General features: G+C 44.9%; 1 protein-coding gene and 1 long non-coding RNA gene across 2 annotated transcripts in view; one reads left to right on the forward strand and one right to left on the reverse strand.

Annotated features, from left to right (window-relative positions):
- LOC117764314 overlaps positions 1-59 on the forward strand; it is an 11,086-nt gene extending 11,027 nt beyond the window's left edge. The window contains exon 3 of the long non-coding RNA XR_004614367.1: positions 27-59. This is a non-coding gene — a long non-coding RNA (uncharacterized LOC117764314). The remainder of the gene's footprint in view (positions 1-26) is intronic.
- Positions 60-2,420: 2,361 nt separating this feature from the next.
- Positions 2,421-10,961, reverse strand: si:ch211-180f4.1 (leucine-rich repeat neuronal protein 1). The gene is made up of 13 exons (XM_034589954.1): positions 10,754-10,961; positions 7,614-7,780; positions 7,352-7,497; positions 6,604-6,705; positions 6,158-6,342; positions 5,296-5,538; positions 5,094-5,216; positions 4,804-4,926; positions 4,220-4,634; positions 3,871-4,012; positions 3,601-3,785; positions 3,294-3,452; positions 2,421-3,175 (listed from the first exon to the last, which is right to left on the reverse strand). The coding sequence occupies exons 2-13, from the start codon at positions 7,693-7,695 to the stop codon at positions 2,636-2,638; spliced, it is 2,445 nt and encodes an 814-aa protein (XP_034445845.1). The 5' UTR covers positions 7,696-7,780; positions 10,754-10,961; the 3' UTR covers positions 2,421-2,635.
- Between the last annotated feature and the right edge of the window lie 4,156 nt (positions 10,962-15,117).

Below are 15,117 nucleotides of genomic sequence, written 5' to 3' on the forward strand. Positions count from 1 at the left end.
CAGACACACGTCATGGTTTTCTTCAGCAGATGAGAGGCTCACAAACATCACATAAGCTTCATCTACATCGTCAATTCATCTTCACATCATTCTATCAATTTTTAACCATGTTAATTTCACAGAGTCCAAACTGAAATTTCAAATGTCTCATTTTATCTGACGATCAGTCTGAAGAGATTCAGTTCAGTGTGAGAGAAAACAGAAAAACTGAAAGACAGTGAATCAAAGACACTTCTTTAAAACCGCATATCATATTGTTCGTATATGTACAGAATATATTTCTGAAATGCCCGGAGTTTCCTTTGGGTGTTTGTTCCTGAAGACTTTTGGTTGACAGACAGCTGAGGGAATATTTGGCTAAAAGTCTGAACAACAAACCTGCAAACTGTGACGTGTGAATCTCAAAGTGTTGATTCAGAGTCAAAACGACACATGAGATGATTTCAGGGACGTCTGTCACCCAGTTTAACTACATCCAGATAAACAGGCCTTTGTGTTTCAACCCGTCATAGAACTCACCAACAAAAAACAACATTTTTCTCTGAGTTACTGCTGTTGTCGTCATCAGTTAATCGGACAATCACTTTTCAAATTATTAAATTAGTTGATCAATCACTACAACGACAGAAAACATGAAGAGATTCTGTTAGTGTGACAGAAAACCATAAATGACCTTAAAGGTTCAATACGTCAGTTTTGTCTTCCTGACGGTGACGCGTCCTCTGAGCATCAGACGGGCCGGGGCTAGCTGTTAGCACGCTAACTTCAGTAGAAGCAAAGAAGTGATAGAAGTTTATATAAAGGAAACTAAAAATGATTTAAAGTCAAATTAAAATGAGCAGATTACGTAGAATGTTCTATCATCAGTTTGTCTTCCTTGGTGGCGTCAGAGTGTCGCTGTGACACTGCTCAGGACCTGAAGTCAACACGCCATCAGTTTGCAGGTTGGGACTCAGACGAGGTTTGTGTATAAACAGTTTACATATGAGTGCAAAGGCATGCAGCACCACCGCGTCCCGCAGCGACGGACTCAGTGTTACAGGGTAAAAAACAGTCAGAGGTCAAAACTCTGCGTCCGTGAACAAAAGGTCAGTTAGTGTCCGTGCACAGGGTGTTCAAATCTTCAGCAGCGGTGTCAGCGACCGAGCTTTGGCCCGAATCCAATCCGACACACCGCTCGACGACTGTCGCCATGACGACCACCGTGTATTGGATAGAAAATATAATAGTGATAACAAATAATGTTCATGCTGCGCTGATCTGCGTTAAAGGTCCCGTGTTCAGACCATAGGCTGTAAAAAAAGATGGACGACATGACAGCTCCAAAAGGTTGATCGTCCCCCTGGTGGCTGGCTGCAGTATTGGTCATAATCATCTATGTTAGCAGAAGGGACATGGAGCAGACTAAAAAATCAAAGTACAAATTAAATAAACGTTTGTCAAATATGGTTTCTGTCATTTCAGGTGGTTCTTCTCACACTGATGTTTGTTCAAGTGTTTCTGATCAGTTTGGTTTTATTTAGTGTTTGATGATCAGGCTGAGACGTCGTGATTGACAGCTGAGACTCAAGATTGGTGGAGCACGTGTATCGACTGGACCTCGATACCAAGGCTCCACCCGATGATCAGTACAGCTCAGACTCTGACTCCAAATTACATCGTCACCACAAGATGGCAGCGTTTGTATCTGAGATCATTTTGGCATCATTTCTGGATAGTGGAAGGAAGTGGAGACTTGTCATCCATCTTAATCTACAATCAAAGTTTCAGAAGTCAGATGCATGTTGAAGATCTGTGTTACCTGGACGTTTGAACACTCCGGCCTCGTACCCTCAGATAAAATCAATAATTCAACGATTTGTTTTTTTTTATGTGTGAATTTTCTGTTTTCTGAAAAACTAAAGATTTGAAAATGGGACCTTTAAGTGCAGCTCTCGTGCGCCTGTGCTGCGTTCACGTTCATCAGATGAACTAAATTACAATAATCTGATTTTTGTCTTTACAGTAGAGCTACTGTCAGTGTGCTTCACTGATGAGGGACTGAGAGGGAGGAAAAGAGAAAGAGAGGAAGGAGATGAAAACATCTGGACTCAACAGTTTACCAGTAAAGTCCTGTTTGTAACCAGCTGACGGACCAGTTATAGGCCCTGTTGAGAAACAGACCTCTTCTGTGAATGTTTCTGTCCGTCTATCCTCAGGACGTCCAGTTGTCCACTTCCTGATGTTTTTGTTTTCAGCCCATCAAACTCAAAACGTGTATATTTTAAAATCTTGTCTTTTGGATTTGTTCTCAGTGACGTCTGGGAGGAAGTAGCTCGCTCTGAAGAGGCTGAGCAGGAAGTGAAGGAGGCTAAAGGGCAGAATGCTCCTTTAAAGGTGAATCTGATGCCTGACATATTTTTTATCTTCTGGTTTGTTTCATCTCTTTCTCCTTCTCCTCTCTTCTTCCTCTCCTGGTCCTGGTCACATTATACCCTGCTGTTTGACTGTCAGGCTCATCATTGAGTCACATGACCTCTCTTTACTTTCATCCATCAACTTTCTCTTCTTTCCTTCCTCGTCCCTCCATGACCCCCCTCCCCCTTGTCATTAAATGTCTGTCATTCTGTGGATTAAACCCCGCCCCCTCCCTCAGCTACCACATGAACGTCTTCGTCGTGTCGATCTGACTCCCCCCTGCCTCCTCCTCCCTCTCTACTGCCCCCCTCTCCTCTTCCTCCTTGTCGTCCTTGTCCTTCTCGGCCTCGCTCTCCCACAGCGTGATGAGTGGTGGGTACAGCTCGTTCAGGGGGATGGACGTTGCGTGCTGGATGTACTTCTTCAGCGAGTGGCCGCAGGACTTGTGCTGCTGCACCCGGCGTCCCATGTAGACCATCAGCAGGGCCATGATGGACAGAGCGAACATCGAGCCCATGACGGCCGCCAGCGCCACACTGCTGCGCCGCGAGACCACCAGCTCCACAGAGAAACCTGCCTCCTTAGTGGTGATGTTTAGACAGGAGGTGTGGACAGGAGAGGAGGAGGAGGAGGAGGAAGAGATGGGAGTAGGGGAGGAGCTGAGGGAAGAGGAGGGGGAGGTGAGGGACGGAGGAGAGGAGGAGACGGTGAGGCAGACATGGTACTCTGTGGCAGGAAGGAGGTGGGTCAGGTTGTACTCCTGAACGTCGACTGGGACCTGGAGACACAAAGAGTAAAGTTAGAGAAAAGTGTTGCTCTTCTTTTAGCTCCATGTTTTATCTCCACCCACATCAGCGAGGATCAGAGACACGTGTACAGAGGGTGGATGTGCTCACCTTGGCGGTGTAGCTGATCTGAGGGTTGTCAATGTGCACAGTGGCGCTGGTCCACCGAGGCAGAGGGAGGGGGGCGTCCTGCTGGTTCTGACCCTGAGACGAGGATCCTCCACTTGGATACAACCTCCACTCCAACACCACCGACTGAGCGTGAACCACCTGCAGGAAACAGGAAACAAGTGAATCTGCATCCTTCAAATGTCAGAAATGAGTCAAACGTAGCAACAATAAAAAATATTTTATATCACATCGTCTTTCAAAACTTCTACTTAATAAAAAATAAACAATAAAAGACAGAAAGATGAACCTTGGCCAGAACCACAAGGGAAGCTGCAGACGAGTTCCCCAGCCACGGCTGCTCTCTGCTGGGATCACCATCCTGCCGGGCCCCCCCGCCGGGCCACCAGCCCCCAAACCCCTGAGAGTCCACAAACACCGAGACGCTCTTTGTGTCTGCTCCTTCCACATTCCACGCCACACAGGTGTACACACCTGAGAGAGAAGGTAAGACTGGTCAGATCTTTTAGTCAAACTGGACTGGAGCTCCCCCTGCAGGCTGAACGTGAACCTGACCGACCTGCGTCTGATAGCTCGGCGTGTTCGATCACCAACGCTCCTGGGTCTGTCATGCGATGCTTCTTCTTTTTCTTCATCTTCTTTCCACTAAGGCCACGGCCCTCCTGGGATATGATTGGTGCAGCCACTGCCTCCGAGCTCACCTGAACAGGTAAAGAGGAGGGGTTACATTTTCACCTGTGTGTCTGTAGGTTTGTTTATCGGGAGAATTATTTAAAAATGACTGAACCAATTAGCATCAGACTCTGTGAGACGTCCCGCTATTTTCAAAGCGTCTGAACTTTTCCAAACAATTTCCTTAACAGACGGTTCACACACACACTCTCACAAATCCTCGTGACCCCACCCACCTTGTCTCCAGTGGGTGTGACCCAGTAGAACTGTGGGGCGGGATCAGCGTCCGCCCAGCACTCCAGAGTGATTGGCTGCCCAGCGCTGACGTTCATGCTTGGTGGGAAGGAGTGAGGAGAGATGTGTGGCAGGCAGCTGTTGGCCCCACCCCCGCCCCACCCGGCCGCCACCACCTCCTGTAGCTCCCGACCAATCAAGTGAAGTGGGGACGAGCACACGGTTATGGACGACTCCAGCAGCTTGAGATGTGATTGGTTGCCAAGATGAGGCCCCCAGGAGGAGAGACAGTCGCATCGCAGGGGGTTAGAGTGAAGAGACACCTCCTCCAGGGATGGGAGGAAGGAGAGGAGGTCTCCAGAGAGGAGGCTGAGCTGGTTACTGTGGAGGAGGAGAGTCCGGAGGGACGGCAGGTCACTGAGGACGAGAGGAGACAGGGAAAGAAGACAGAAAGGACAAGAGTTAAAGAGGAGGAGCAAAAGGAGGAAGATGCAAAGAAAACATAATTGTTCATGTGCGAAATTTTAGAGGAAACATGAAAGTAAAAAATGGAAATTTGAGAAAAAAGAAAGGTGAGGGTGTTCACCTGAAGGCCTGCGGGTCGATGTATGACAGTCGTGGGCTTTTGCACAGCTCCAGTTTGGCCATTTCTGGAAGATTCTGAAAAGCTCCTCGCTCCACCAGCAGCAGCTCTTCCATGTTGTTCAGACTAAAGACAAACACAATCAACATTTACTGGTGTCACAGACAAGGACCCGAGTGGCCCGATCTCATGATGAGTGACACGACTGTCAATCCACCATAACGTGTGGTTGGAGTGATCATTACAATCACTCGGGATGTTCCTACTTTTTGCAGTTGTGTTCTCAGACTGACCTGAGCTCTTCCAGGTGCTGAATGTTCTGGAAATCTCCCTGCTGGATTCTGCTGATCGGGTTCCTGTTCAGGTCCAGGAACTTCAAGTTCGGGAGCATGCTCAGAGCATCCCGGGGAACAGACCTGTCAAGAAAACAATCGTTCATCCAGATCACTCAGAACAGTGAGAGAACATCACAAACAGAATCAAACTCACACACACCTGAGCTTGTTGTCGTAGAAGGACAGACTCTCCAGGTAGTCAAGGCCCAGGAAGGCGGCAGAGGGGACGGAAGCCAGTCCCATCCCAGCCAGGACCAAGCTATGGAGCCGGGACAGAGGAAGGAAATTCTTCTCCTCCAGACCCAAGATGGGGTTCTCCCCGATCATCAGGATCTCCAGAGATGGCAGGGACTCAAACCAACGACTGTCAATGGCCACCAGCCGATTGGAGTTCAGGTGGAGCCTGCAGTAATGAGCAGAGGCAGAAAAGTTATTCAGATCGAGTTGAGACCCGTTTGGCAAAGAATGATGGTAAATACACGACAGAGACTGAAATAAAAAGAACAGATCAACTTTTAGAGCCTTTTATCTCAAGATACAAATGAAGAGAAGGAACCCAAAGGGTGCAGGAGGTTCTACTGTCTTTTAGAAGGGTTTGGTTCTAATGATCATTGAAGAGGTTTCTTTTAAGCAGTTTTTGTGATCACCATTTGGATTCCAGCGGTCCTTCAGCTAAATCTAGTGGTCACTGTTGTAGTGGCTGCAGATCTGTTGGTCTGATGGTCGTCTAGAGGTCCTCTAGATGGTTTTAATGGTCCTTGGGGTGATCTAGTTTTCTAGTTGGTATTTTAGATATTGTAGTCCTAGTAGGTCCTAGTGGACAGTAGTAATGGTCCATAGAGGGGTTTTGGTGATCAGGTGAGACTTCAATCCTACCTTAAGTTAGTCCTTTTGGTCACCAAGGAAACTGTAGAGGACTTTCAAATTGGTTCTGCAGTTTATTTAAGAGGTTTCTATTGTCTCTGATTTGTTACTAAGGCTTGTGTTTTTCAAAAAGAAGAAGAAGAAGAGGAGGAGGTTACCGCAGCAGGTTTGTGAGGCCGGCGAAGGCTTTGGGTCCGATGGAGGTGATGTGGTTGTGGTTGATGTAGAGCTCCTCCAGACTGGACAGGTTCCTCAGACTGAAGTCCACCAACTCTTCAATATGATTTTCCTCCAGGTACAAAGTCACCAGTCGACCCAGAGTACAGAGACCCATTGAGCTCACCTGGACAGAGTGAAACCACTTCTTTAGTGTGTGTGTGTGTGTGTGTGTGTGTGTGTGTGTGTGTGTGTGTGTGTGTGTGTCTGTGTGTGTCTGTGTGTGTCTGTGTGTGTGTGTGTGTGTGTCTGTGTGTGTGTGTGTGTGTGTGTGTGTGTGTGTGTATGTGTGTGTCTGTGTGTGTGTGTGTGTGTGTCTGTGTGTGTGTGTGTGTGTGTGTGTGTCTGTGTGTGTGTGTGTGTGTGTGTGTGTGTGTGTGTGTATTACCTGTGTGAAGTGGTTCTGTGACAGGTCGAGCTCTGTCAGGTTGGTCAGACTCTGAAGTTCAGAAGTGATGGACGAGATGTTGTTACTCTGCAGCAGCAGCACCTGAAACACATCAACACAACATCAACACAACAATATAAAATTATATCCATATTTGACTTTGACTAAGTTAGTTCGGTATCGCATTAGGTATAGATGTCACTGTTACCTGTGTGACGTCACTGTTACCTGTGTGATGTCACTGTTACATGTGTGATGTCACTGTTACCTGTGTGATGTCACTGCTACCTGTGTGATGTCACAGTTACATGTGTGATGTCACTGTTACCTGTGTGACGTCACTGTTACCTGTGTGACGTCACTGTTACCTGTGTGACGTCACTGTTACCTGTGTGACGTCACTGTTACCTGTGTGACGTCACTGTTACCTGTGTGATGTCACTGTTACCTGTGTGACGTCACTGTTACCTGTGTGACGTCACTGTTACCTGTGTGACGTCACTGTTACCTGTGTGACGTCACTGTTACCTGTGTGACGTCACTGTTACCTGTGTGATGTCACTGTTACATGTGTGACGTCACTGTTACCTGTGTGACGTCACTGTTACCTGTGTGACGTCACTGTTACCTGTGTGATGTCACTGTTACATGTGTGACGTCACAGTTACATGTGTGACGTCACTGTTACCTGTGTGACGTCACTGTTACATGTGTGACGTCACAGTTACATGTGTGATGTCACTGTTACCTGTGTGTCAGATGAGACGTTGGCTGGTACTCTCTGCAGGTGGAGTTCATTACAGTCGACCGTCCTGGCCTCGTGATACACAGACTGTGGTGTGTACCAGGGCCGTGTCTCACACACACACTGCAGAGGGCACAGCAGAGCGCCACCTACAGGACACAACACAAACAAAACCTTTATTTAAAAACGATTGATTTGAAAACCCATCTTCACACGCCGGTCATCCCGCGTCCTGCTCTCTTTAAAACATACTACTGTTATTTACCTTGGCTGGTCCCGTCCAGTTCAGCACACAGTGATGATGTCATGAGGCTGACAAGGAGCACGGAGCGGACTGCAGGTCCCATGATGCACTGGGCTGGAGGAAGCGCTGGCTAAATGATGACAACAACTTCCTCCAGATGGTCAGCAGGAGGCGAGTCTCATCTACAACTGGACAGACACAAAAGATTTAAATAATAAATAAAACTGTGTGTGTGTGTGTGTGTGTGTGTGTGTGTGTGTGTGTGTGTGTGTGTGTGTGTGTGTTCAGAAATAAACAAGGGATTTGTAGTTGGCTGAAGAGAGAGCGAGGGAGAGAGAGAGAGAGAGAGAGAGAGAGAGAGAGAGAGAGCGAGAGAGAGAGAGAGAGACAGAGAGAGAGAGAGAGAGAGAGAGAGAGAGAGAGAGAGAGAGCGAGGGAGAGAGAGAGAGAGAGAGAGACAGAGCGAGGGAGAGAGAGAGAGCGAGAGAGAGAGCGATCGAGAGAGCGAGGGAGAGAGAGAGAGAGAGAGAGAGAGAGAGAGAGCGAGGGAGAGAGAGAGAGAGAGAGAGAGAGAGAGAGAGCGAGAGAGCGAGGGAGAGAGAGAGAGAGAGAGAGAGAGAGAGAGTGAGGGAGAGAGAGAGAGAGAGAGAGAGAGCGAGAGAGCGAGGGAGAGAGAGAGAGAGAGAGAGAGCGAGAGAGCGAGCATTTGATTTCATTATATTTGTCACTGAGCTGCCTCCTCTCTCCACACACGCACTGAGTCTTTAGCCTTAATGGAACCAGATAGTTGTTGTTGTTGTTGTTGTTGTTGTGGACTTCCACACACACTGAGCGGGACAGGAAACAGGGACACTTTGCCTCTGGTGCCATGGCAACCAGCCAGGAAGTGACACAAGAGGACAAAGTGATGTGAGCGACCTCAGCTGCTCTGTGATTGGTCCACTCACTGTGTCCCAAATAAACACTGATATTCACAGTGAACTGATTCAGCTGTGAGATATTAAAATACTGGAAAGTAACTAAGTATATTTACTCCATTATACTTCCATTTCATGCTACTTTATACTATATTCTTCCACAGCAGTTTGGGTTGCAGGTAATTTGTAGAAAGGTTACGATGTGTTTTTATTCTTTACTTTTGTACTGAGAGCTGGATTTTATTTGATGCTCCTGTTTGTTCCAGGAGGCGTATCGATATTTCCAGGCTGAACATGAATGCAGCGTGGCGAGGCCGGGCGTTCAAACCTCTGGACCTCCTCCTTCTTGTAAACGACAGACTGAGGGGGGGTGCGTCTCTCTGCTCCAACATCTGAACACATCTCCTCCCCCTCAGCTGCTGCTGAGCAGATGGAATATTGATGAGGTGGTGTTAATAATTTAACGAGCTGCGGGCGCCTCGTTAAGTGTCCTGCTGCAGTGGCTGTGATTGGAGGAGAGCAGGAGACGCTAGTTAATTACCTCGGAGCGGTCACACACAGATGTACTTATACCTCTATCTTGGTGAGGTGACTTATTGACAAAAAGGGTTTCCCTCTACCTCACCGTCACCTTAACCATCATAACAACATATCCTATAGCTAATGCTAATGCTAATCCAGACCCAAACCTGACTCTAACCTGTTCTAGTGATCTTCTTAGACCAGGACCAGAAGTTACACCAGGGCTAGCTGTTAGCATGCTAACTTTAGAAGAAGCAAAGACGTGACAGAAATAGAAGAAAACCAGACTTAACATTGGTGTTGCTTTTCACCTCTGGAGAATAAACAGTTTGTTTCTGATGGATCAGCTGATATCCAAACTTGAGCAAACGTTAGCTATGTAGCAATAGTAAAAACGTACAAATATGGCTAACTTAAAACAGTTACTTGATTGATCTAACGACACCAGCTTTGGCATGATTATGAGTTAGCATCCCCTAATGCTAATGCTCAGTCATGTGGGAGTGAAGGTGATCGAGTTAGAAGTTGGTGAAATGAAATCATCCGTTTACGACTTCCTGTTGTCACTCTCGACTGCAGATTCTGACGTCGTCACTAAACGCCAACGACAGAAAACCACAAACGTCAGCTACATTTCTTCAAAGAGCATCGGACGAGCTGAGAGGTAACTGTTAGCTTCGACTGACTGACTGCGACTTCACGGGAGTGAGATTGAATAAAGTGTAAAAACAGTTTCCTGCAGCACAACAGTGACGTTAACCTTTGACCCCTAAGACATTTAACGTCATCAATTCATCATTGTATTTTAATTCTGTCATATTTAGTGTGTAGATTTTTGAGTTAACTCCAAAAACAAGTGTGGTGAGGTCACAGTGACCTTTGACGTTTCATATTTGAGTCGGAGTTTGTACCAGCTGTCGTTGCCTTGGAAAAAACAGACGTCCTGAACCGAGCGTTTCAGTGTCGTGAAGATAAAACACTCGTGTCGTCGTGGAAACGTCCCGAACATGAACCCGACTGAATGAAGTGAAGAAACTTACTGTACAGATGAAGCTGAGTGAAAAGTCCAGTAAGGGATCATTAACGGGACAGTGTCTGTCCCCCCGAGACATTTAGTCCTCACTACTCAGAGGGTGGAGGGACACGCTGCGTCCATCAGGAAATAGTTCCAGCAGGTTTTACATCAGTGAACTTCACAGCTGAAGGAAGAGGATGTGTTTCCACCTGATTACAGGGTTTATGCTAAACTAAGCTAACCACGTCCTACCAGCTCCAAGATGTGGAGCTGCTCCTTTTAATGTGTTAAATATTATTACTACTGAAGTTCATGGTTTGGTTTTATTTTTATTATTCATTTTTCTGTTGGAGCTGAGACTGTGTCCCAGTGTGTTTTATAATCTATAACCAATGATCTATAATCCAATAACAAATGTAGGTGTCACCGTGATTTAGCTCCGTGTCATTTAAAGCATCATCTTCAAACACACACACACACACACGCACGCACGCGCACACACACACACACACACACACACACACACACACACACACACACACACACACACACACACACACACACACACTATGGGACAGTGTGTGTTATCACCATCCATGTTAAATGGCTCTGACAAATTCTCTTCTATTAAGTCAACGAGTCTCCTTCATCATCATCATCATCATCATCACTCGGTCCTGATGAAGAACAGACGCCCATGTTCTCACCTTGTTACTGCTCCGAGCCGACCCGTGCCGAGCCGAGGCAAAGCGGGTGCACCGTGCGGGTGCGGACAGAGATGAACTGGGTCCGGGTAAGGATCGGGACGCTCTCGGGCTGGTTGTGGTTCTGTTGATCCGGATCAGAACAGGACCGGGTCCTTCTCATCCCTCTCTCGTGTCCTCTGTCAGGTCCGCAGCAGCTGACTTCACAGCAGCCAATGGCATTTATAGGCCACTGGGTGAAGGACCAATCACAGCTCGGATGCTGCACAGAGGCGATGATGTGAAGGGGGGGGGGGGTTAACATGACGTAATGCTCCAGATTCTCCAGATGAGTCTCTTCTTCTTCTCTTGTTGTTTTTCTCAGTTACTGAAGTAACTTATTACTTCGGTCGAAGTACTCTATTACAAGTAAAAATACTGTATTAGACATTTGACTGAGGAACAAATGTTATTTAATTATCAACAGATTCAAGTTTCAGAAGAGCATTGTCACTGATTGATAATATTTAGTTTAATTGATCTGAATGTGAAAAGTCATCGATCAGATAAATGTAATGAAGTAAAAGTACAATATTTATAATTAGAGTAGAACAACATCATGGTCAGTGATGTCACAGTGATGTCATAGTGATGTCACAGCGATCCAGTAAACCTACATGAGTCACAGTTACTGTACGAGACCTTCACCGACTCATCTTGTTTTACCAGACTGTAAATAAACATGGACATGACAGCACACAAAAACGAAGGCCAATCAACTCCATCGCCCCCTGGTGGCTGGCTTCAGTATAGATCATTAACCCCGCCTCCTCCCCATTGGCAGATGGGACCAAAATAAAAAATCAAAGTAAAGGTTGAATAAATGTTTTTCAGAAATGGTTTCTCTCTAACGTCATCGGTGTAAGAAGGCAGCGCTCGTTTCCGAGATATATTGGCTTCATTTCTGGATAGAAGAAGGAAGTGAAGACACGTTTATCTTTATTTAATTATGATCGTATTTAGATGTGTTCTATGATTTGTACTGTAGCTATAGAGCTAATGTTAGCTCTATTAATCCATCAAACTTAACATTTGTGTAAAAACAGATTAAATGAACATGCTTTAGTATACATCACGTGTTTTGTTAGACAGAGGTTTGCGTACACACAGGTAACAAACACACACACACGTGTTCTGCAGGAGTCATTTAAAGTTTATTCACACAAAATAAAGTCTGAGCAGTTTCAGATGTTGTTGTTCAGAAAATTCACTCTGATTATTACGTGAAACATTTTAATGTCCAGGGATTAGTCTTAGCCTTTCAAATGTTATCTACAGTACATTTATAAATAATCACTTAGAATATACATCATGTTGACACTGCGTGTGTGTGCGTGTGTGTGTGCGTGTGTGTGTGTGCGTGTGTTTCCCAGTGTGAACTCCTGCTGAGTGAAAACAATCCTGCTGCCTCTGAAATCCAGCTTAGTCTGGATTAACACTGAAGTAAACATTAATTCCCGTCAGACAGTGTGTGTGTGTGTGATGGGGGGGGGGGGGGGGGGGAAGACATGAACACTGACATCACAAGCATAATATTAAAAATATATATAACATTTTTCATTGTCACGATATAACACGTGTCTTCATTTTCCCAGGGTCCCTGAACACACCAGGTGAACAACATGAATCAAACATCAATATTTTTATTGAGCGTGACCTCGATGACGTTTCCGGTCTGAGCCGGAATCACAGTTCCATAAAATCTGGCTTGCCCCCTGGTGGTTGGGTGCAGGTCATGTACCCACCTCCTCCATGTTAGCAGATGGGACATGGACCAAAAAAAAAAAATCAAAGTACATGTAAAATAAATGTAATTCTTTCTGTAACTTTCACAGCTCACATCCTTCATTTTATTTTCACATATAATTTAAAAAAAATCTAATTTAAAGGATGAAATAAAACAGGTTTCTGTCGTGTTTCTGAGCAGCAGATGAGGATGAATCATACTGATCGGTGCTGGGTGTGCGGTCGTCATGGTGACAGCTCATCGATGTGAACATTCTGATGAATCAGCTGATTGTGTCTGAAAAACAAAGTCGACGTTAACACACGTAATCAGTGATCAGACACTAAACCGATCAATGACTAAGAATCAAGTTCCTGACTTTACCAGGTGGGGGCGCTGCAGAGCTGGAGGGGAGAGGTACACTTTCACACCAGAACGAATGTTTAGTTCAGTTGGTTGTAATCTGCAACTTCACCAATAGATGTCACTAAAATAAACACATTGAACCTTTAAAGGGACAGAACATCTCACAACACGACTGACTAGAAACTTTTGTACCTGGTTACTTGCATTTGTTACAGTTTACTTAGTTTTAGTTAATGGTTGCTTCATTTTAGTTACTAGTTACTTATAATTACTACATATTTGGTTTTAGATGCTGATTACTAGGCTTTAGTTACTTAGCCTTATTTACCAGTTAACACATATTAGTAGTTACCTAGTTTAAGTTACTGTTACTTAACTTAAAGTATTTAGTTACTTGGTCTTAATTACTGGTTCCAAAGTTTTGGTTACTAGATACTGCGTTTCAGTTACTTGTTAATTAGTTTTAGTTACTAGTTACCCAGTTACACAGATTTGACCCAGTCAGCTGACATGACTGTTGTGACGTCACATCTTCTCTAGACACGATGGCGTCTAAATATCCGAGACTCACCCGGACGATGTCTCTTCACCTGTAGAACGCCAAACATACAAAGTTATTTAATTAACGGTAATAAAAAAAATAAAACGGTGACATGAGGAGAGTCAGTGACGAGTCAGAGTGTACACAACAAAATAGTTTTATTATTTTACTCCAATGTGTGTGTGGTGTGTGCGTTTGTTTCTATTTCCCACTGCGAGACTGTGTCACTGTGTCGTCCCAAGTACTTTTTATGCAGTTTTAAGGTTCAGGTTAAATCAGGTTTAAGTTTGGGGGAAGACGGTGAGTTTCCATGCGTGTGCGTGTGCGTGTGTGTGTGTTCGTAGAAAACGAGTAGAATAATTTGAAGAACATTTACACAAAAGTCCATAAAAAATATCTTTAGTTTTTCCAGTAAATATGTCGTGGACACATTGAACTCTGTCTCAGAAAAATAAAAGCAGGCCCCACCCCTTACATCAATAAACTCCTCGACCAATCAGAGGCCAGGAGGGGCAGGGCCACGCAGGATCTGACAGCGACGATTGGCCACGGAAACAACACATGAAATACACTCGTCAGTACAGAATATATAGATTCAGGTTATATTTCATGTATGTACACAAAAAGATTTGAAGATAAAAACTTTACAATTAGAAGATCGAAGGCTTCCGGAGCTTTCTGTCCGACCTCATCCTGCTGCAAAGGATCATGGGACACACTCAGCACCTCTGAGTATGACAAGTTTGTCAAAATAGTGTTTTGTTTCTGAATCATCAAAACGAACACTGACCTGACAAAAGGTCAAAGGTCACAGAACATATTTAGTAAAGGGGTCAACTTTCAGTGAATAATCCAATCAGAGGTCATTTCTAAACCTTTAACCGACATCGATTCTTCTCCATAGCAACAGCAGCTGATCAGACAGAAAGCTCCGCATGACAACATGGCGTCGCTCACAATGATCACAAAACGCGTCACACAATGTGAAACAACCTTTTGTTTGCAACAACGCTGGATTAACGGACACGTGAAAAATGTTGTGCCACTTTTATTTTGGAGGGCCAAACGTGTTCGACTCACGGAGGCGTGAACAAACATAAATCAAACATCAATAATCAAATCACTGCACTGATTTATAGAAAATGTTTCTGATTTGCTTTAACTTCAAATCAAACTTTATTGTTCCAGATAAAGATAAAACATTTTTGAACATGGTCAATAAAACGTCCTTATCAAAGCGGCACACAATTTTTTACAGTGAACCTCCAGCTCTAAACTAACCTAGACATTACCCAGAATGCAATGCTCCCGCTGATGAATATAAAAACATTCTTGGTGTTCTGCTGGTGAGAGAAATGTTAGCATAACGTCACAATGTCGTCTGTAAATGGCTTTTTCTTCATCATGCAGTTTAAAAACATCGACCGTTTCTTTCTTCTGCTGCAGCTCAGAATCTTTAAGGCTTCGTTCACTCACTAAACTTTATTGACAAAATAAACTCGTCGTCTGTAATAGAAAAATAGAGTCATGCTCTAGAGAACAGTCAAACACAATGGCTTGGAGCTGCGTTTACATCACTGCTGAGGCTGGGAAATGTCCCCGTCAGGAGCTGACGTGAGGCTGAAGAGACAATTCAACAAGCTTGGTTTATTTTTTAACATCATTGTCTTTTCTGCCAAGTGTTTAAGAGTGTTC

This window comes from Hippoglossus hippoglossus, chromosome 7, assembly GCF_009819705.1.
Source record: "Hippoglossus hippoglossus isolate fHipHip1 chromosome 7, fHipHip1.pri, whole genome shotgun sequence".
Lineage (NCBI taxonomy): Eukaryota > Metazoa > Chordata > Actinopteri > Pleuronectiformes > Pleuronectidae > Hippoglossus > Hippoglossus hippoglossus.